The 24003-nt window shown below is 37.3% G+C and overlaps 1 protein-coding gene across 2 annotated transcripts in view; it reads left to right on the plus strand.

The window, feature by feature from the left end:
- brinp2 (bone morphogenetic protein/retinoic acid inducible neural-specific 2) overlaps window positions 1–24003 on the plus strand; it is a 77656-nt gene that overhangs the window by 26562 nt on the left and 27091 nt on the right. For both annotated transcript variants that reach the window (XM_037275725.1, XM_037275724.1), the window contains 3 exons: window positions 12203–12652; window positions 19882–20072; window positions 22520–22701. In XM_037275725.1, the coding sequence (XP_037131620.1) occupies window positions 12270–12652; window positions 19882–20072; window positions 22520–22701 (756 nt within the window). In that variant the 5' untranslated portion in view covers window positions 12203–12269. The remainder of the gene's footprint in view (window positions 1–12202; window positions 12653–19881; window positions 20073–22519; window positions 22702–24003) is intronic.

Genomic DNA, 24003 nt, shown 5'->3' on the forward strand with positions numbered 1-24003 from the left:
GCTGTAAGGTTTTGAATTGTTATTGAGTATGTCTGACCTGTTTTTATATCTTCATGCTTTCCCTCTTCAACATCATCGGTTCGTATCTTTAAGGCCATCACAGACTTCAGTCCAATCTATTTTCTCATCTCATTCCCACTCAATTTATCCCATCTCACTGCTATTAGAGTGGAATGAAATCACATGTACATAGCCACTTCACAATCATACCACTCGGGGAAAATGATTCATAAAATGGCTTCAGCAATTCTAAACAGCCGGAGAGAATTTTCAATGTTTGGATTATGGGAGAGTGACGAAAAAGCCTAGCTCTTTAAGCCTCCTAAATGAGAGAACAGGGGATAGTGAAGGTGATGATTTCATTCCTTCCTCTCATATTTGCAAAGACAGAAAAACAACTTTAAACTTGTGATGCGTGTGTGTATGTGTGGGAGGGGGGATTGTTTCATGGACAGCCATTCAGTGCTTTCCCCCTGGTGTTTGAAGCAAATGAGGTGCTTTGCAAACACTATTTCCAGTACTGAGAGACCAGCAATAATGCGTGCATTCTGTGCAAATATAGTAACTTCTGCACTTGTCAAAAACATTTCACAACCTTTAAATACAATTGCAAGAAAAGGAGGAGTAGGTTTGGCAGATTCTGGCAAAATGAGTACAAGTATGTGCTAGCTACTACAATATAATAAATGTTTAACCATTACTTACTACTTCAAAACATGCCAAGAAATATGTATTTGCTTGCGCTTAACTGCTCCATTTTAGATAAACTCTCAAAAATCTCGCATTTTATTCCAGTTAGTTTATTTTCAAGGTCTGTTTCTTATATTATATCAAAAGTAATACATTCTCTACGAACCATAGTCCTGCTGACAAAGGGAAATGTATGGGCTCATGTACTAGTTGGAATCTTTACCTGAATCAAGGCCAGATTTACTAAAGGTAGCAAAAAGCAATAAAGATGGGCATAGTTGCACACAAACTAATGTTGAAGCTGACCTAGGATTGCTTCTGCCAAACAGGCAGTTTTTTTGGGTTCTTGGAGGGAGTATAGGCAGAGATTAATTTGGCACACACATTGCGATTACTCAAAGCTTGTCTAATTCAATCAATAAATTGATTTTTTTGTGTGAAATGTTTATATTTGCTTCCCTGTAATTTTCTTTCTGTATACAGCTACATAATTACGAAAAAGCACTTTGAATTGCCAGTTATAATCAACCTGTATAATTGCGCTCTACAAATAAACTTACTTTACTTCCGCCTTTTGTTTTTAAATCCTGTCTGCATTGAATTACAGCAGCATTTTGAGATTTTAGTGACCCAACGTGATACGAGCCCTGTATGGGGGGAGTGCACTAAATACAACCTGCTTTATAATAAGCAGAAAGACAGCACAAAACTGCTGACCAGAAAACCAACATTAATTGGAAGAACTCATTTTGTGCAGTTTTTTCCACAACAACCCCTTGCCCTCCTTTTCTGTACGCAGCCTACATTGAATATTCATCAGTGTTTTTTGAAAGAAAACAAAATAAAAAAAACTCTTGGCTGTTAGTTGATAATCAATAATGATGCAATACACAATATAATATTGACGGCCACCTATTGAAGCTGTTGTCATTGGTTTTGTCCACCTCAATCAAAATCTGACAGCAACACATATTAAAACTAACTTTCTTACAATCACAAATCCAAAGTGTCAGTACAAAAGATGCTATTTCTGGTCTTTGAGTGCCATGTAACGGTGTCATTTGAAATTGCACCAATCTATTATTAAAACTTTATTTTTCCAAAAATATGCTATACTGTGGGCACCAAGGTGAAACTGATGAGCACGTTCGCACGGGTTTGATGGATGGCAAAATTTAAGACCAGCCTGACTACCGAGATTTGTGTGTGCCACGTACAGAGAACTTTAAACTAGCCAATTTTGGGTAAAGAAACATTTTCTAAGCGAACAGATTTTAAAAAAAAATCCATACATTTTGGGATGAATATTGAGAAGCCATTGTTTTTTTTGTTTTTTTATTATTATTTTGTTTGGGAAAAAATTGAACAACTGGTATATCGATTGGGATAGAAAAAAAAAAAACATCACAAGGCACCATGCAGTGTACTATAATGACTTCAGAAGGGCGGAAAAGATGGTAGTGGTCTGGTTCGGTGGGTGGTAATGGTGTGGTGTTGGTTCAAGTGAAACAAAGACCAAGAAAGGTCAACAAGGGTACGATAACATGGTGTTAACATTTGGAAGACATTTGCTGTTCAGATTCAATCACAACCACTGCAAGAAATTCAGGAGTGACATTGAGAAAATCAAACACGTTTGATATTTACAGCCGTCTACGGGGTCTTGAAGTGACCTGTGGTGTGCTGCATTGGCTGCAGAGAACCAAGCACCTATAGCAAACAGACAGGAGGAGATCTATTGAAAAAAACGTATCAAATCACATATACAGAATACCAAACACCATTGCCAGCTCAAATGGCATCAGGAAAATTTAATCTGCCAACATTTTGGTTTCATTATAAAATGGAAATTGTATTCAAAATCCAAGGATTGTCTGCTCTCTGCCAAGTTAGTGTCAAGAGGAAATATGAAAGGCGAGGTGAATCAGATTCGCATTTACTAGCGGCATGCTAGGAATGCTATACATTATTTCCTATGTAAAATATGTCTCACGGCGTTGAGGTGCCAGCCTGGTTTTTCACATATTCTGAAAATCAGCACTAGAAAAGCAATCGTAATGTTTAGTTGGATATAAATGTGAAACATAAAAGTGTACCAGACACGATTAACTGCACATCACAGTCTGAAAATAGTGCAGCAAGTTTTCAGTATCAATCATATATTGCATCCCCTAAGCTTTACCTCTCTTCCATCTGGCCAGCAATTACCTTTTTTAGGGCTATAATTGCACATCACTTCGTCAGTGCAGTCGTATCCACAAAATAAAAACCTGTTTGAGGAGCATAAGCAGGAGTAAAGACAGATAGATGGAAGCATCTGGTGTGCCACTAAATTATTTTGTTCTCTGTGCACTCGTCACTTTCAAGTAAGCCACGGGTGTCAAACTCATGCCCTGGGGTTAAATCTCGCCACGTTTTATCTTGTGCATCAACCTCCATGATTCTTGTGAAAATCAACCAACATCTCAAATATTGCAGCGGTTTTTTTCTTACCAAACCCCTTTGCACGGTAACTTAAACAATTATTATCTGACTAATGATTTTAAATGGAGTTATTTTAAAATTAGCAGTCTTTGATGGCAATCGAATATTTTTATAGTTTCACACAAATTTAAAGGCCCTCTGAGGGAAACCTTTACTGCAATGTGGCCAGCGGCAAAAATTAGTCACCCCTGATTAAGTACAGCAAAAGCCTCTTCTACCCAGTAAAGTATGTTTTCAATTCTATGGAATATAATCAAAAGTATGCATATTCTATGCCCAGAATTTAGATTTCTTTGAAAAGATAAGAATGCAGTTGTTTAAGCCTAATGATTAGTACAAGTGTGTTTAGATAGAAACCACCTCAGCTATTTCTTTTCCATGATATGATTAAAAATACAATCAGGAAGTGTGCACTGCCTTTCTTTCACATAACAATGTTAGAAATTACAAGCATTGGATTGCTAACTGTGAAAATTGCCCAACTAGAGAGAACAGCTTTCTAAACCACAAGTTCATGTTTTCATGTCACATGAAAGGGCTAAAAAGACACTATAAGGGAGGTCAATATATTGATTTTGCTAACCTAGATTGTGAAGTAATGCTCCATTAAACTAATTGTTTGAGAAGTGCACCCATTTAAAAACTACATCAATAATGATAGCATTTAAATGCGTTTTAAAAATAGCAGCTGGAGCTGTTGGGATTTATTGTCTGATGCATTTTGATTTATCTATTTGTTTAACGTCATTCCTCATCATCCATTGTCCTGCTTTTTACAGGCGAATCAAAGAGTGCCCTTTGATTGTCTTCAATTACGTGAGTCTTCGATACACCCGATAGATCTTCGCTCTTTGTTTTATTACTTTGTATTCTTAAATGCCAGAAGAATACTTCCAGTTTCCTCCATCTACCCCAGGAAGCGCCATAATCACATTCACAGTCGTAAGAGCACCTCATCATTTCTCTTTGTTGCCATTACACTAAAAGTTCTGAGACACAATGCCAAGAATGGCAGTCTAATGCATGTGCAATATATTGTGGAGGAATCATATTGACAGTTAAGGTTGTTTTAAAATGGACCTATTATTTAACCAGCCAGTGGTTTACAATGGGCTGTTTAACCTTCAAAGAGCATTTATTATAATCATTGCTTTTGTTATAAGGTTAATATGATTGAATATGATGTAAAACAAAGGACACTGATTCATTTTTTATTATGTTTCCGAGAGTTCTATACTACACACATAATAGAAACAAAGACTGCCATCTTTTTTTTTTTTATATATATATAACGCAATTACAAACTATCACAAGATTTTGTTTGTGCAGCTCAGATATAATTTGATGCTACTCTTTGATTTAGCAGCTTGTAAAAGCTTTCTGCTAGACTTTCGAGAGAAACTAATGAATCACAAAATTGTCTGATTGAAATTGTCTGATTGTAGGTAGGTATACACTCGTTCCATCTGTGATTAAAGGCCCAAGTAGTAATGTACTTTGAATGAGCTGCCTAATGATGACATTTGTTTCCCCCCCATCATTTATAGAAAGCAGGGGACTACAAAGGGCTGCACAATGTTTATTAATCATGCACACTAGCTTTCATTTATGTCTGCCTAAACACTTCCACTCATTTATTAATGTCTTTATACCCTTGAGGATGCTTTGTACCCTTGATAAAGGAACTGTATTCCTTTTTTTTCTGTCAAACCTGATTGTATAAAATAACAAACAAGGCTAAAAACGGACAGATGTAGTGGTCATAATAGAAATTCCCAGGAGGTGCATGTGTCATGAAAATATATTTCAGTAGCATGGCTTATCACTTGATTTATAAGATTTATTGGCTTACAATTTGAAGACTAATTAAGAGCCGTTGTCTTGATGGCAAGACATAGCAACATAGACTGCCCAATATTTAGCTCTGCAGCTGCCACTTACTCGAGACAGGAATGAGGCATCTCTATTTTATGTCATTTGAAGAAGCTTCAATAATCATATTTCTTCTTCCTTTTTGTAAGAAGAGTTATTGGTTCACCACCCGAAATCTTGCTTTAGCAGACAGCAAATAGCAAAAGATAAGGCCTCCGCCGGGTAGATGTTAAAATCAGTCATCCGGTACATTGTCATGATCTGTTTGAGGACAAATTAATCCTCTTTCCTTGCAGCATACATTAATTTGCTACATTTACCCTAATAATTGGGCTCTCCTTGAGACTGTATTGTCACCTCAGGACGCCAATAAGACACTGCTTATTTTACTCTGCCTGAAGAACAAAACAGTGTTACTAAATGGTTTATTCCTGATTCTCCTGAAGGTGAAAATCACTGAAAGATTGATTGCATAGGTTTATTAGTGCTTGACCAAAAAAGAATTTGCAAAATGTGATTAACGTTTGAAAGTCTACACTTGATTAAACAATGGCTTTTGACTTCATAAGTAATCATATTTAAACAGTACTTTAATTATGTTAGCTCCAAAATCATCAAGCTATAAGTGACAGTAAAAAGAAAATACAACCAGATGAAAAAAATACAAGAACAACCATACTCTATTTCATCATGATAGTTTCTGTGAAAATTTATCGTCCAGAAAAAATGATCGTGACAGGCCTATGCATGCATGCACACGCAAACACAGTTTTTGCTCGAGAAGAGGTTCTGTGTGCCATCATTTTTACTGTTGCCGTTGTATAAATAATACTCATAGAGGCAAGTTTTTTTTTTTTTAAATCGGAATGCCTTCTATGCAAAGGGAGGCAATCCTGTTGATTGGTTCATTGCTTCCGATTTATGACAGTTTCAAGCTTCAAATGAATTCTTGTTTATTTAAACTCAAATTCTACAACCTCAGTTGATTACATTTTTAAAGTCTCGTTATTATCAAATACATGATCCATGACGCCCTGACTAATTTCAGATTTTTTATTTTACACACTGTACGCTTTTCTTTTTATCTCATCATAATTAAAACATGATTGAGTTGTAGTTCCGCTGGGATGCTTGCAATGACAAGAATGACACATCAACATGTGCCGCCTGCTAGAGCGATGAGATGATGGCCTTGCAATTGGCCTTGATTAAGCATCTCGACCGGAGGCAACACAGTTACAATACGGAGCATATTTCTGGGACGACAGGGTCACAGCCTCCCTGACTGCAACACTCATTTGCCATTGTAATGTTGAAATAGAATGACTCCACCTCCCACAGAATTAAAACAAATGGGACACCCCAACCCATCCATATTCTCTATTATGAATTTTTTTATTATTATTGGAATATATATCAGGAGTAGCAATATTTTGCAGCCTTACCTCTTCTGGTGTTTGTGCACGTTATCAGTGGCAATAAAAACTGATCACAGATGAGACCAAAGGGATGGGATTACATTTTTCATTTCAGCTCACAGCTGAAAAAGGCCTTAAGATGGTGTTTGGTATCAGTCTGCCTTACGCAATAAACGTTATTCTGTTTAATAAAGCAGTCAGATATACAGTATAGGTGTAGAGGAGATTTGAGAGAATAGACTCAATTAGATAGTGGTATGTAATCTGTTTTTGTATATATACCGTATTTTCCGGACTATAAGGCGCACCTAAAAACCTAAACTTTTCTCAAAAGCCGACAGTGCGCTTTATAGTCCTGGTGCGCCTTATATATGGACCAAATTCCTAAATTTAAACTGGCCCGAAGCATTGTGTCATGAAATCAATAATAAGTGGCCCGCTGAAGACTATGAATCAAAAAGATCATTATTTTGTGATTATAAAGTAATTTGTTGCATCTGAAGTTGAAATAAAAAAGATAAAATGGAGAATGATTTGATATGGATTAAAAATCTGACATGATGCATTAATGGTGCGCCTTATAGTCCGGTGCGCCTTATATAAGGACAATGTTTTAAAATGGTCCATTCATTGAAGGTGCGCCTTATAGTCCGGAAAATACGGTATGTGTATATATATATATATATATATATATATATATATATATATATATACGTATGTAAATACACACACATTTTATTGCACACATGTGCATTAACTTTTTGCTCTCAAATGCACTGCTGTGATTTTTACCATCATTTTTCTGTAGGATTTCTTCATCAGTAACACACACAGTATCATCATCTCAGCTGCTGTATGACAGATTGATCACACAATAATGTATTGGTATAAGCATCTTTAATACTGTACGTCCCTTGTCGAAATTCAACATTGCCCGAGGTGAGCTAATATTGCAGTGCTGTGCTTGTAATTTGCGCTTCTTATCCCCCTTGGCCTTTTCAATTACCAGAATTTGCTTTCTGGCAAAATATCAACATATTCCCGAGTGATTTAAAGTGGACCTATTTGTACAAGAATGAACTAGCAAGCAAGTAATAAAGATGCTGTTGCCCTATGCATGCAGGGACTTAATAATGCAATGTTATATCCAAAGCATGCTGTACTGTATTTGAAAATATTGGCGTTGCACAGTCATTTGGAAGCAAATAATTCCCTTATAATAAAGTGTGTGTGTGATAAATTCCTTTTCTTTTGATAAAAATACGGTTTAAATAACTTTATCCAGAGCGGGAAGGGATTAATTGCATTTCTGTTCATTTCAAAGGCAAACATTGCTGCTGTTTGTGAACATTTCAGAATATTCTCAAACTTGTGACCTTCCACTGTATTTAAATGTACATTTTTACATTTCTACTGCCTTCGGCATGTTAAAATACTACTTTAACTTACAAAATAGGTACTTAACCACAGGTTTTTGTATTGAGTTTTAATATTGACAGATTAAACTAGGTACTAATAGAAAGAGGGCACCCTTGAATTAGTCTATATATTCAATCAATGGCACATAGGAAGTGACAAATAAGATTACTGCCTCACAGGTTATCGGCAAATAGCAGGTTTTGGATGTGGGAGCTGGAGGTTAGATAACATGACTCCCAGTTGTGCATGCTGCTGACAGGTTGTTGTTTATTATCAGCAGTAAAGATGTTTACAGAGGTAGTGTATTGATGGACCTTAATTGACCATATGGCTGTTTGTTTGTCCAACTGGAGAGCGGCCAAAGACAGCGCCAATAAGGCCACTGCATGCGTTCAATATGTACTAACACACACAGAGCAAGCAATTTCCAGCTACAGCCCATCTGTGTAATGCACGTCACCCAACAAAGCTGCACATTGGAATCACTTGTTTGCAGGTTCTCTTATGGTAGGTTATTATTTGTAGATCTATTCTGGTTTCTGTTGAGGAATCTGCCTCTTGTTTTTTTTTTTTTTTATATATATTCAGCCTTATAGATTGATGAAAGGTTGTTCTTGTTGGCTTCCAGTTTCATTGGGATGCATACATACTTTTTATTTAATTGGCTGCTAACTAGGGATGGGCAAGTATTATTTCAAGATATCTTGTGCTTGTGGAGGCTGCCGAATAGGAGTCACAGATATGTACCGTATTTTCCGCACTATAAGGCGCACCTAAAAACCTCCAATTTTCTCAAAAGCCGACAGTGCACCTTAATCCACTGCGCCTTATATATGGACCAATATTGAGCCACCACAGCAGGCGTGTCCAAAGTCCGGCCCGCGGGCCAAATGTATATATCTTATATATGGACAAAGTTTTAAAATGGGCCATTCATTGAAGGTGCGCCTTATAATCCGGTGCGCCTTATATATGGACAAAGTTTTAAAATGGGCCATTCATTGAAGGTACACCTTATAATCCGGTGCACCTTATAGTGCGGAAAATACAGTACTCCTCCTTGGTAGTAGTTGCTGCTGTACTGCCACAATTTGACACGTCAGTGAATCATCATTAGCATCAGAAGAGTTTTTTGTCATTGTGGCAATTAAAATGTATACAGTACTTGAACTATCAGTGCTCTAAATCAAAAATCGCAAGAGGTACATTGTGGCCTGCACTTAGAATCCAAATTGTAAAGTCTCAGTTTACTGTAAATATAATATTAAATTTGAACATAATTTTTTTGTTGTCTTGATTGGTCTTGAACCTTGCTTTTTCCTATCTTCCATAATTCTCAATGCTTCACTGCAGTGGGCTTTCTATTGCTTTATAGTAGATTTTCAGACTTTCTGCATGCTGTTGCGTTGGTGAAACACAAAAAGGTGAGTGGCAAGCTGCTGGGCTGGAAATACAGTAGGGCTGGCCTTTTATGAAGAAAGCCCTCTAGCTGTTCTGGTGTTCGCCAATGTACAAGCCTTGCATCATACATTTGTGTATGGTTCAATTGAGAGCCCCAGTTGCGGGAAATCCAATAGTGAGACTCGATTGTGTAAATCTCAATGCACACACAGTGGATGAACTCCAGGAGTCTGCTTTCAATTGCCCAAGAAATGAAGGCCATATCTGTCACACTTAGTGTTCTTTTTCCAGGCTGTAGTTGGAATTACTGAAATGAGTCAGGAGGTTAAACATCAGCCTATGGCACAGGTGTCAAACTCAAGGCCCGGGGGCCAGATACGGCCCGCCACATAATTTTATGTGGCCCGCGAAGACAAATTGTGCATCAAATTCGTGTGTCATTACTAGAATTGCAAATTGTGTTCACTTTTTATAATATCTTTTTTTTTTAAATATTTGACCAGTTTTTACTCGTCTAATTTGAAAACGAGTTATTTGTCAGATTGTTTTGTAGCTTTTACTGAATATAATATGAGGTGCTCATACATTTATTTGGGTTGAAAGTCATAATGGCCCTCCGAAAGAAGCTATGACTACAATGCGGCCCGTGAAAAAAATGAGTTTGACACCCCTGGCCTATGGCATTCATAACTCAGTGGAAAGTTGGTGGTAAATGATGTTGGGATATAGCAGCATCTCATTACATTTCGTCATATTGTACAAGCACAGTTCCAATATTTACTTGCTTAATTACATTGATGCAAAATGGTGGGAAAAAAAAGAAAACATCCAATAAACAAGATCCCCCTTGACACTCTGCTGTCATATCTGACAGGGTGTGGTTAATTTAGCAGCTCTGTTCCAACAGATGCTCTCACCAATGTGTATTTGAGACGCTCGTGCCTTTTACAGCTTAGATCCTTGCAGGAAAGAAGGGTAAATACGTGAAGTGTGTGTGAATAATGCAAGTGTGAACACTAAATGTCAGAGCTAAAAATTCCTGCCATTGTCTTGCTGGGATTCACTGCATATTTTATGTATTTTATAATTAGTGGCAGAGTCTCAGGAGAGAAGCAGAGGAGAATTAGGCCTGGCAGTTATGGCTTTCACTTATTTCTACAACAATTTAATGAACTTCATTTGAAAGGCAAATTTTGAGTGGAACTTTCTCACCAAATGCTCAGCATGTTTGAGTTATCATAAAAGGACAAAAGACTCCAGGGACAACAAAAACTAAAATCTTTTTAAATTTGTTATGGCTAAATTTTAAGGCAAGATGCTGAAAAATAAAAGAAAATGAAGTGAGTGTTCTTACCTAACATATTCTTACAGATTCTTTAACAACAGAGCAAGGTAACTTATTCACGTCCATTCAATCAATCGAGCCATCCATTTTCTGTACCGCTTTGTCCCCACGGGGGTCACAGACATGCTGGAGCCTATTCCACCTGTCATTGAGCAGTAGGCGGGAGACACCCTGAACCGGTTGCCAACCAATCGCAGGGTACACAGAGACGAACAACCATCTGCACTCGCACTCACACATAGGGGCAATTTGGATTGCTCCCATGTTTTTGGGAAGAGGCAGGAAACCGGAGTGCCCGGAGAAAACCCACACAGGCACGGGGAGAACATGCAAACTCCAGATTGACCACTCCAAATTTTCCATAAGTCTAATTGTCAGCGTAAATGGTTGTTTACATGTTGACTGTTCAAGAGTATTTGAGTTTATTTGTGCGCTTCAGAGTACTTGCTAATCATATGAGTCTTGTCCAAAATTGCGTTCTTGATAAATCCAAAATGACGCCAAACTCTTTTCACACTGACAATAATGAGAAATTTGGCAGCTGACGCTCTATAATCTTGGAGACTGTTTGTCTGAACTCACTGTTCCTCAGCGCTTTGCACGACTGATGCGTTACTCAAATCACATCTTGTTATCTGTTCTTCTTACTTGGCACAGAACAAAAGGTGAAGATGAATTTGGAGTCCCAGCCCAAACTCTGTGGAATCTTATTTCACAAGCTATTACAAAAGTACTCCAACTTTAAACTGTACCAAAAATCTAATTTGTCTTGACAAGACTTTTAATGGTTTTCTCCGCGCAGTTTCTCTTGTCTCTCTAAATCTTTGATGGTTATTTTATACTCTAAGTCACTTTGTTATCTTTGTTCCATTTGCTTGAATCGTACCTATTTAATTTTTTCACATTTTTTTTCTATCTCTTGCCCTGCTTTTAGTATGGATTAGAATTCCAATTTTTTTTTCCAGACTATAAGGCACAGCATTGTTTTACTTCATTTTCCTCTATAGTCAATCTGTTGTATCGTAAAGTGAATACAATTATTATTTTTTTGTCTTCAACAAATATATTAGCTTTTATCACGGCACGATAATGCCCAAAAATGTTTTTTGCAAAAATGATCTGAAATACAGTGTTGCAAACAATTATTCAAAAAGATAAAAGATACAAATTTGATAAAAATTCAAATAATGTCATTCATTTTCACTTTTTTTTTCTTTTTACATAAAACAGTGGGAGAACATTCGATTTTGATGGCAAGGGGACCTTTAAAAGAATGGGGTTAAAATTATTAATTTATTAGAAAAATATTAAGAACTAGAACTTTACTTTTATTGCAAATTATAAAATAGAGTTTTGACCAAAAACATCACAAACACCAGCGAGATTAACAAACTGCTTATTATTCAGTGGCTTGTTAAAGGTTTCCGTCTTGACAGGATGCATTTACCAAACAAAAAATGTAACAAATCAGGCCCAATTGTTTGCTATTATATGTTTATATAAAGTTGTAGCTATAAGTTGTTGTTGTTCTTTTGACTAATTTGAATGTGTTTATTTTGTTGTGTTATTTCAGGCCAGTGGGAGGTGACTGTCAGAAGAAATGCCGGTCCTAGGTGCCCTAGTACATCACCACCGGGACCATGGCAACTCATTGGCCTGTGAGAAAAGAGGAGTGCTCCCATGGATCTGCCTTTCTTGCTAGATGGTCGGCATCCTCCTTGATGCTTCTATGGTTGTCATGGGTGTTCTTATGGCTGCTGTGGCCCATCCGAGCTGAGCAAGTGGCCAGCGGGGGTCATGCGGGCAAAGGGCTCCATGGTTCCCTGTCGTCTCCCTCGTCATCTTCCTCCTCCTCCTCCTCCTCTCCTTCCAGTTCCTCAGCCTGGGGCTTCAGCACAAGACGGAGTGGAGGGCAGCTGGACTGGCTGCTGTCAGAAAAGGGACCTTTCCACCGTTGCCCTGAGTACACCGAGTTCAGAGAGAGGTTCCAGCAGGGATTTTCTACCAGATACAAGATCTACAGGTTAGACGGGTCTGGGACTGCATATATTGCTAGTAATTGGTATCCAGAAGATCCAAAGAATTTTGATTAGTTAAACAAGAAATCAAATCTCTGGTTTCAATGTTTCAAGTAAGCTGCCTTACATATTGCTTCCCAAGGTTTTTGAATTCATAAATAGTCTTCTACTCACGTCTCATACCGGCGTCTATAAGGGCGACTAAAACGTTCACCCTAAATGAGAGGTAGTATTTCCTTTAGCATTGTCTAGCAAACAAAAACTGTATGTCTGATTTTATTACATTAACAGTTGAAAATCCTAGTGTTAGATTTCAAGCCTCAACATTCATTCATTTTACCTTATACCATCCAGTATTGGTTTGTTTGCTTTAAATATCTCTTACCATAGCAACCAAGATTGCCCACTTTTGCGCTTGAGTCTGCAGTACGTTTGCAGTGCTTGTTCAATTCTTATTATCAAACACATTAGTCTTATTTTTTAAGAATTCTCAAGTGTCTTAAAAATAACACGAGCAAGCACTTAGCAAGCTTTAATCCAATAGCAGACAAATGCATCTGTACACGTAATATGTAAATTAGACGGAAGACAAATGAAATCTGATCCAAACTCATTCCAATATTTAAGGTGAGTATTTTAACCACATTTGCTAAATTAACAACTAGGAAATGCAATACAAAAGGTCATTTATTCATAAAAGTAAAAAACGTGAGAGTTTTATTAATGACTTTTGCAATGATTGACTAAAAAAAAAAAACAAATTGCAAAGGAGAGATTTTTATTTTTCACCGATAGAAGGAAGCTAATATGGTTCCTTCATAAAAGCCGATCCTTGTGTTGCCAGAGCAAAATGAAAGAGAAAACAATAAGGACCTGCAATATTAAATCCGCTTTCCTTGCCTGCGTTAATACATTTTGGTTCCCTCCATGCTCTGAAAGAAAAATGCTAGAGGACTTCTTACTTTTTAGCTGTTCATGACAAATGTTGAGTGTTACGGTACAAATGTTAAATTATATTTATCTAATGGTAAAACATGCGTTGCATGTCTTTAAATAAAATACTCTATATAACGTAAACAGTACATATAAAAGACTATGCAATACTTGTGAGGATAAGCAGTTTGGATAATGGCTGGATGGATAATAATAATACATTTCTTTGGCACTTTTATAATTTCCCGACATTCTCGACCCTTTCTTGTCATCTTTTATTCAGGGGAAATCCGTTTTGGGATTGTATGACAGTTAAAACTATCCACCAATTACAGCCCAATATTCTAAAAGAGTCCAAATAACTGTCAGGTTTCAAATGCCGATACTAGAATAGGTCATTTCCTTTTCAGAGTCAAATGTCATGATTTCATTCAAATAATTTTGCACCTTCATGTGACACATTAAGATGGGCAATTTTGGAAGTCTAGCATTTACCTGTCCTCCTAAATTTCTTGTTAGAGGAAAAGCAATGATGGCATTTTTTGGGATTACATCGAATGACCATTTTTCTACATGACCACATTTATTGCATTACAGACGATTCCATTCTAAAGTTAGATTTTTATACCTTTCTTTTTACAGCACCTCACGCTCTGTAGAAATTTAGAAAGATTTTTTTTTAGCTCAAAGCCTTGAAAATTGTCACATTTATTTATGCCTTGGGAGATGCCAACTTCCATGAAAGCTATTTTAACACACTTTCATTCTGTGAATCTCTCTTTTTTGATAATGGTTAAAGCTCTGTCATATAATTTAACAGATTTAGGTCCTGAATTACCGGTATAATAAAATTACAGCATGTGCCTGCTTCCTTTTTAGCTTACGTAGTCAGGGGGAGATTAAAAATGCATCCAACCACCCATTCATATTCTAAGCCACTTGTCCTCATTCTGATCACGAGTGAGCTGGAGCCGGGGTACTCTTGACTGGTTGCCAATCACAGAGCTCATATGGCCAAACAATTGTTTACACTCACATTCACAGTAATGGGAAATTCAGAATCTCCCAGTTTTTGGGAACCCGTAGTACCCAGTGAACATGTGAACTCTTCACAGGGAAGCCTGGGGTGAGATTCAAAATGAGCCATATCATTGGTAACTGTATCACACAAAATCTCTCAAATCTGCTCTGTTTTACAAACGAGGCCTTCCAGTGCTTTCCTTATCGTCTCACTGATTTGTCACCCTACTAGGAAATCATATACCGTAATTTTCGGACTATAAGTCGCGGTTTTTTTCATAGTTTGGGTGGGGGGGGCGACTTATACTCAGGAGCGACTTGTATACATATATATGTTTTTTTTCACTTTTTTGGGCATTTTATGGCTGGTGCGACTTATACTCCGGTGCGACTTATAGTCCGAAAATTACGGTAAATAAAATTAACACACCAACCAATGACAATGAGAAAATGTGATACAGAGGGCATATTGTCATAAATTACCTTTATCACCGCCATTGCCCAATATTATCAGTTAATATTGAGAAGATTGCATTGGAACGCTATCTGATGTTTGGGCAAGTTTAATATCCAGTTATTCAGCATGACAGCATTTAGAAAAAAACCTCATGATTTTTCCAAAACACTCTTGATTTTGCCTCTTCCATGGTTGTGAGGTTTGCATAGCATACGATACCATAGATGGCGTAACATTGAAAGTTTTTTTTTTTTTTAAAGAAGGAGGAGTTAAAGTGGAGGAGTTAATGCAAAGAATAAGAGAAACGTAAATAACTGTGGTGCTTGTACGAAAAAGGAAGATAACTTGACCAATGAACATACAGATGGTGGCCACCTGCTGAGAGCTTGTTAGTAAGACCACATTGTGTTGCTCGGTTGGATGTCTAATATTTTGCTCTGAGTCAACTGGAAAACTAGAATGTCAAATGCATCAAGATGTTTTGGGGATGTAATTGGTTAGATCTTCCAGTAAAAATATTCTTGTTCATGAAATGGAACAGCTCACACACACACACACACACACTGTTCCATTACAATAGTAAAATGGCACTGAGTGACTTCTCACAAATTTATGGGAAAACTGAACAATCCTAATTTGGATAGGCACGTATTAAATTATTCACCTTCACCACTGAGATTTCCAATTATACTGTCAACACAATTCAGTATTTGCTGAGTAAGACGAAAACATGCAAAATATATTCACCGACTTTAAGCCACTACTTTTTGCATAAGCTTTGAACCCTGCGGTTTATAGTCCAGTGTGGCTTATCTATGGACTTTTCATGATTTTTATGATATTTTATGATTATTTGTTTTCATTATACAGGTAATAGAAATGAGGACATTTCATTTAAAACACCTGTGGCTTATAGTCCAGTGCAGCTTATATATGAACAAAACAGGATGTTCCCCTAATTTTATCTGGTGCGGCCTTTATTCGGGTGCTTCTTATACTCCAGAAATTACGGTAGTTTTTTAATTTGTAAAAATGAATTATTAACAGGCTGGATAGGGGCTCTCTATCTCACATAACTGAATCTACCTCACCAATAATTATGTGATTGTTTATCAAGGGAAGTCATACATTTCATTAATTGGGATCGGTTCATTAGTTTTTACATAACCCTGCAAGTACACACAGAGAAAGATTTCCTACTGGGCAGAGGTAATAAAAACAAAATTGTCCTCAAATGTTCTTCAGAGAGCATCAAGCAATGGACTGTATCTGATTAGACGTTAAATCAGTCATCCTTTTCTTTAGATTTTTTCATTCCCAGCCTTTTTTTTGTTTTCTTTTATGCATATGACCTCAAAATTGGCATAGCAATGTGCATCTTCATGTACACATCATGAACTACCTTAGTCAACGATGATGAATAGAATCTGATATAAACATAAATAAGGGATTCACAGTCGCAGGTTGTGAAATCTAAATCCATTTAAACATTTTAATACAGTGGCCCCCAACCTTTTTTCCTCCGCAAATTGGTTCAGCAAAGTCTATACCTTTATGACGCTCTCAATGCTCTTAAATTTGTTAGCACTCACATTTGAAGGCATCCACATGTAAATATAGTTTTTGTAATACATCGAATTAGAACGTGCTTGGTCAAATGTGGTCCCCAAGTAACACCGATGCAAAATCTCCAGCATTTAAGTTTTTCATCCCTGGTTTAGATTCCGCAGCCTCATAAATAGACCGACAACACCTAATGTGTGCCTATATTAGGTGTTTTGAACATGGCATCCTTTACTTTTCATTTCATTTGTTTTTTTAAACATAAAAACATTGAATAAAAGTGTTGAAAAATATGAGTCCTTCTGTTCAGGGCTCATTACCATGGTAGATTGATTGTGAAGAGTGAAGCCTAATTTTCATGCTGTGACTTGAAGGTTGACTTGCACTCAATAAACTAAACCTCCAGATATCACAACTGGGAGTATTTAGGTCAATTATGAGGGTAACTGTAGCCTACCTGTTTCTGGTGCAGCCACACATTATAAAGTTTCTGGTCTGCTCACTTTCATTCCACAATGTTCGCATAATAACCCACAACTTGAAATAAATCAGGCGGTGATAGAAATAAGTGCAAACTTAATATATTTTCTGTTTCACCCTACTTTCACACATACCCCAGCAAGTTTTACTTAATGTGAATATTTCTTTTAATCCATGAGCTATTTTTTTCACGTTGAATTATTACATAATTTACAAACGTGTTAGACATATGGACAAAGCTTCACTGAAAAAAATGCATTAAACAATGAAATATTTAATAAGAAATTAGTGTAGTTGCAGATGATTGAATTGAGCTTTTATTAAAATCCAAATGAAAGCTGTTGTTTTGATTTAATCATTCAGCTGTATTTACTTCAAATGTTTTGTGTGCAAAAGTGGCACTCATTTAGCAGCAGCCATTGCATGATGAAAAAGTTATTATGCAACATGGACCAAATGTCTTGAAACAAAGTCCCTCAAAAGTTATTATGCAACGTGGACCAAATGTCTTGACTTATTCCAGATGACAAAACCTTTTCAAATATCCCATTCCAAGCTGCAACAATGCTATAAAGTGATTGTTATATTCACCCAGAGAGTCATCCAATAGGCTATGTCTTTCTCTGACAAATAATAATGTCCAGGTGTTATTTTCAAAGATGTTGCCAGCAGAACCCTCCGAGGAACCACTCTGCACAGTCAACAGACTTTTTTACTTTTTCTAACATGGAAACTAAATTTCGACTGTTTCAGCTAAACTAAATGCCAGGGCTGCAGGTGCAATCACTGCTGTGCTAAAACTGTTTAATTAACATCATCTATCATCATTAGGCAAATAGTCAGCCAACGGTCTTAATGTTAAGTCTTGGAAAGCAAAGTGAGGAGAGAAGAAAATGATGCACAGCACATCTTAGATTTTTGCCCATCTCCGTTCAGCCTCCTTGCCAAAGATCAGTCACTGTAGAAAAGCCCGGCAAACACATCAGTCAAAATCAGCCTCTGTTAATCAGTGTACAACCGCTGGCTGCCAGTCTCTGGATTAGGCATTAATCCGAAACCATTGTTCAGTGAGGCGACTGATAGCCAATGACTAATAGGGCAGCAATTATTTCAGTATTGACTTTTTGTTACAGATTGCAGAATATAGGAGCCTTGAAATTGTTGTGCTTTTATTAATGATAACAATGCCACTAATTATTATGTTAATAAATTGAAACTAATGAGACATATTGATGTGCACAATGCTTCAATATCTCGATAGATAGATAGATAGATAGATAGATAGATAGATAGATAGATAGATAGATAGATAGATAGATAGATAGATAGATAGATAGATAGATAGATAGATAGATAGATAGATAGATAGATAGATAGATAGATAGATAGATAGATAGATAGATATTTTTATTTCGTACACATCCAAAACAAAAAAGAAATTAAAAAACAAAACAAATAACACTTTAAAGTGCCATATATACGTAAGTCCGTACAACAAACAAACAATAAACCAACAAACTGAAATAAATAAATAAATAAATAAATAAAGAATGCTCGAAAAGACAGACAGACAGACAGACAGACAGACAGACAGACAGACAGACAGACAGACAGACAGACAGACAGACAGACAGACAGACAGACAGACAGACAGACAGACAGACAGACAGATAGATAGATAGATAGATAGATAGATAGATAGATAGATAGATAGATAGATAGATAGATAGATAGATAGATCCTAAATGATAACTAATGGATCTGTACCCATGCTGAAAGCATTTATTAGTGTGTTGTGTGAAAATGAACCTCCTAATGAAGCTCCAATTTAACTACAATCCCCCTGAGGCAGGGATTGCTGAGGAAAGCGTGGTCATGGTTCATTAAAATGTACCTTCCTCTTCTTTGAAAACAGAAATTATTCTCTATGCAACAATGCAACTTCAACCTAAATACAGTCAATTACTGCCTTCCTTGTGACATCTCAAAGAGCCGTTCATCTGTGTAATGCAATTCTAAAAGAAAACATCCAATTAATTCATAGTGTTACCAACACCATAAATGTGAAATCTTCAAATGTAAGATGTTGACTACCTACTCACACAGATTGCCTAGGCAGCAGTTAACAGTATATAGGTATGCAGCAGACTATTTACTTTCTCATTCAAATGTGTGCATGAATGCGTATCAGTTGAGGTATTTTCTTCTGAAATGGACATGCAAGTGCTGTAATATTGACAAATTCTTGTTTTGCAAATTGTACACCATGCAGATCTGCTCCTTTCCTGCTTTTATGTGCATAATATTTGCATAATCTCCCTTGGGGTTAGACTACAAGAGGTTCTTACATGACCATAGGACACTTGAAACCAGGGAATTTTCTCAACTCTGTTTTTCTCTACTCTCTGTAACAATGTTTTAAAAAAGAACGGATAAGACTGTTGATTGATTTGATCCAATCAAGTTTCTATACCACTTAGTCTTTTTGGAGTAACAAAGAAGTTTGATTTTATTCCTTCGGAATGTATCACACAGACAAAGGCGTATATTCTCACAAAGCTCAATGGCCTGCAATACGTTGGACAAATTACGGTACGAGAAAAACAATTAGTAGTCAGTATCGCAAAAGTCAGCCAAAAAAAAAGTCGTGGTCGATTTTCAGTTCCCCACATTTTCAGCCATCCGATTTGGCAAGCAGCACTGTCCCTACAAAAGCAGCAAGGAAAGAGGAACGACTTCAAATGAGTGTGTAGTTACTAATATATGTTTTTTTTTTGTCAGGGAATTCAGTCACTGGAAAGTAAACAGCCTGGCTACAGAGAAGAGAGACATCTTTAAAGCTCCTTTGCCATTAGCACCAGAGTTCCTGCGCAACCTGCGATTACTGGGGCGACGGCCAACCTTGCAGCAAATCAACGAAAACCTCATCAAGAAGTATGGAACCCATTTCCTGGTGTCTGCTACCCTAGGAGGTAAGGCAAGACTTTAGGTACTTTTGAGGTACCTTTAACACTCATGTTATGAAGTACTCACATTAATTTCAAGTTGTACATTTTTATTTTACTTTCAAATGAACATCAAGTCTGTTGTAGGCTCCTTGAAACAATAAATTGTGGAAATGGCCAGGTCTGAAACAATAATTCATGTGCAACATCTAATCACGGTGCTTAGACCATGTTACCGTTCAATCATCCTTCCTCTAAATGAGCATTACTTGCTGCAAGAACTGGGCAGACCAGACGAGGGATAAAATTGACCCGTTTCTAACCATATGTCTCACTTTATTGGATTCCTTTTTACCCTCTTCGCTCCTCTGAGAGGATTGAAGTAACTCACAAAACAGAATTGCCTGCAGTATCGATTTTAGACACCTCACAAATCAAGGCGGAGACCTGCATTATACGTTCGGAGGGACATCCTCGTGATATTGACACTGCAGACCCTGGTCATCACTTAGTATAAAATAACTTCACTGCTTGGTATATACGGGGCTGTGGAAAATTGATTCCATTTTTTTTTCTTTCAAGCAACAGCCCGATACAATATTTACAAGGCCAGTTTTAGATCATTCAAGCCTTGCGTTTTTCAATATCACTAGACATGCAATGTAAGCAGGGTTTTGTTAAAATGTTAGCCAAACTAGGTAATACTAAGACTTTAACACATTTTGTACAGAATCCAATAACAACAACAATCGAAAAAAAAGACGATTAGATATGTACCTCGATACACGGGGCTGCGATATGAATCTGGGACGCTCGATTTTAAAGTGGGATGATTCATTTCGGTTTATTTCAGTGGCATTTCCTTCAATGCTATATTTCTCTAATACAAGTTGATTCGATACGTCTCTCAATATGTTTTGGTTGGATTCGACACACTTTCATCTTTTAAATCAACGCCAATTTTCGGATTAAAATCAGGAGTGGGACAGAGACACAGACAGACTGCAAGAAAGACAGACCGAGGCAAGACACTGAGACAGACACCCAAACAGATAGAAGAGATCGAGATAGAGAGGCAGACTCGGAAAGACCGAAAGACAACCGACGCGTAAAAAGACAGACAGACACAGAGATAGACTGATGGATGCATAGAGACAGACAGACTAACAGCCAGACATACAGAGCAGAGAGCGAAAGATAGACGCATAAACAGACAGACAGAGAGAGAGAGGAAGCAAAGAAATGTTTACTTGGATTTATTCCCAGAACACGTCATGTCCAATACTTGTGCCTTGTGGTCTGTTTGCATCCAAACATACGTCACTTGCTCTCCTCTAACGGACAACTCCCTTACGGATCATCAGCATGGGAGCCAGAGCTGACTGAGGCAGCTACAGACTGATAGTTAGGCACTAGATGTAATTAACAGGCTCAGCTAATTTTGCTCAGAGAGTCTGTGTTCTAATAGTACTGTGGCAAAGTACACACATTAACGCATTGAAATTAAATTCAAACAGTTTTTTCTGTTTCAGTTGTCATCATTGATTTGATATTGTTGTATTTTTAAGTATAAATATTAATCTTGTTTATAGTTTGTCATCATTGATCTAATATTGTTGCATTTCTAAGTATAAATAATAATATCGTTTGTAGTTTTAACAATGAACCAACTCTTAGGGGGACAGCATGGTGTGCACTGGTAAGCCCATTTGCCTCACAGTACAGGGGTGCAGGGTTTGATTCCGTCTCAGGCCTTCCTCTGTGGACTTGTGTGTGTGTGTGTGTGTGTGTGTGTGTGTGTGTGTGTGTGTGTGTGTGTGTGTGTGTGTGTGTGCGTGTGTGTGTGTGTGTGTGGGGAGGGGGGGGGGGTGTGACAGCTGTTTTCACAGTCAAACACATCCACCTCATCAAAGTCTCTAAATAGAAGTTTATGTTCATCAAGACTTGCCATCTTTTGTTTTGTTTTCATTGTCCGCAGAGGACCTTCCCCACATTGCCCATGATATTCATTCTTTCGCACTCATCGCCCTGACCTTTGCAAGTTTTATTCATATTGGATCATTACAACTTTTGCTTTCTCGAGTGGAAGCACTCAGGCATTCTTGACTCTGCAGTTACTCATCCACATTGCATATTTGCATTTTGTTTGTTCAGACTAAATGCCTGCCTTGTGATGTAAACATTCTTTTTTTTTTTTTTGCATGCCATCCATCAAGTCGGGTAGTATATTTTCTCCGGCCATTTTGCTCAGTTATAAAGTTTCGCAATTTCTGTATCTCCTTCAACTCCACCTTGTGTCCAGAATGTACTTTATTTGATAACAAGTTGAGATCAGTTTTGTAGTTTTCCTCTTTCCAGTGTTTGTTTGATCTGTGTTGATATGTTTAAAGGAAATCTGTTGATAACAGAAATGCATCATGGAAATTGTTTTATTTCTTACTTTTAGTAAGTCGGACTGATTGTTTCATCCTCAGGGGAGGAGTCATTGACTATTTTCTTGGACAAGCAAAAGCTGAATAAGAAGTCAGAAGGCAATAGCAACAGCACTGTGGTGTCCCTGGAGCTGCTCCATCAGCTTGCTGCTTCATACTTCACAGATCGGGAAAGCACTCTAAGGAGACTGCACCACCTCCAGATCGCCACTTCAGCAATTAAGGTAATCTATTTGATGCTCACTCACCCTTTCTGTGGGCCCAACAGTATCTAACTGCTGCACGGTTATTTACCATCAATGATGTTGACTTCACAGTACTGTGCCAAGATGTGAAATATCTCAAAAGTGAAGATGCAAGAAAATAGAAACAATGGTAGTCTTTAGGATCTCACTATATTCCGTGACCACATTGGTAACTCTAAAACCATACAGTAATAACTGTGAAATAATAGAAAAAAACAATTTATGCCTCATAATTTTATGTTATATTTGTTTTTTTTATAGTGCATAAATAATTGTAGGCTGTTATTATTGGTATCGTATTTTCCGCACTATAAGGCGCACCGGATTATAAGGCGCACCTTCAATGAATGGGCCATTTTAAAACTTTGTCCATATATAAGGCACACCGGATTATAAGGCGCACCTTCAATGAATGGCCCATTTTAAAACTTTGTCCATATATAAGATATATACATTTAGCCCGCGGGCCGGACTTTGGACACGCCTGCTGTAGTGGCTCAATATTGGTCCATATATAAGGCGCACCTGATTAAGGTGCACTGTTGGCTTTTGGGAAAATTGTAGGTTTTTAGGTGCGCCTTATAGTGCGGAAAATACGCTATATGCTGTTTGCATGTGTTGCTGCACTGTTTGTGTTCAAACATTAGTTGTTTAAAAGTTCACCATAAACTCACATGAATAATACATACATAATTGTATAATTTAAAGCTTGATTAAAAGGTTTTGAACCTTGAAAGTTACAAAACGACAGGTGCTCTTTGTCCATCCATCTATTTTCAATGCAGTTAATCCTGTGGGTTGTTTAACTGCTCTATTGGAATTTATAGACTTGAACATTGGTGTACAAACACCATTGCAAAGCTCCAACTTTATCCAAAAGCAGGGTTATAAAGGTTAGTCAATGCCTCACGATTTTCTGACAGGAAACTTCAAGAGGGACTAAAATTGTAAATTTCTTTAAAACGTTTATTTTGTCAATGTCTTGAAACCGAGGGAACAGACAGAGCCTAAGTACGGTGAGCATGCTACCGGACAGCCAGACTAATGTAGAGACACAAAATGGGATCAGCTCGACAGAAGTTGTTTTCTAGATTGATCAATTCGCTTAGTGTTACCCTGCCTCAGATCACTTCAGTCACGTCGTGTGCAAAACAACAGATTTTTGCTGGCAGTGTTAGTTGTTGAAAAACACATTACAAAACTCGCTATTTACAAAAAATGTGAAGCTTCTCAGCAACTAAGTAATGCAAACATTAATCGATAGTTGTTGCACAATAGACA

The sequence above is a fragment of the Syngnathus acus genome, chromosome 17, assembly GCF_901709675.1.
Source record: "Syngnathus acus chromosome 17, fSynAcu1.2, whole genome shotgun sequence".
NCBI lineage: Eukaryota > Metazoa > Chordata > Actinopteri > Syngnathiformes > Syngnathidae > Syngnathus > Syngnathus acus.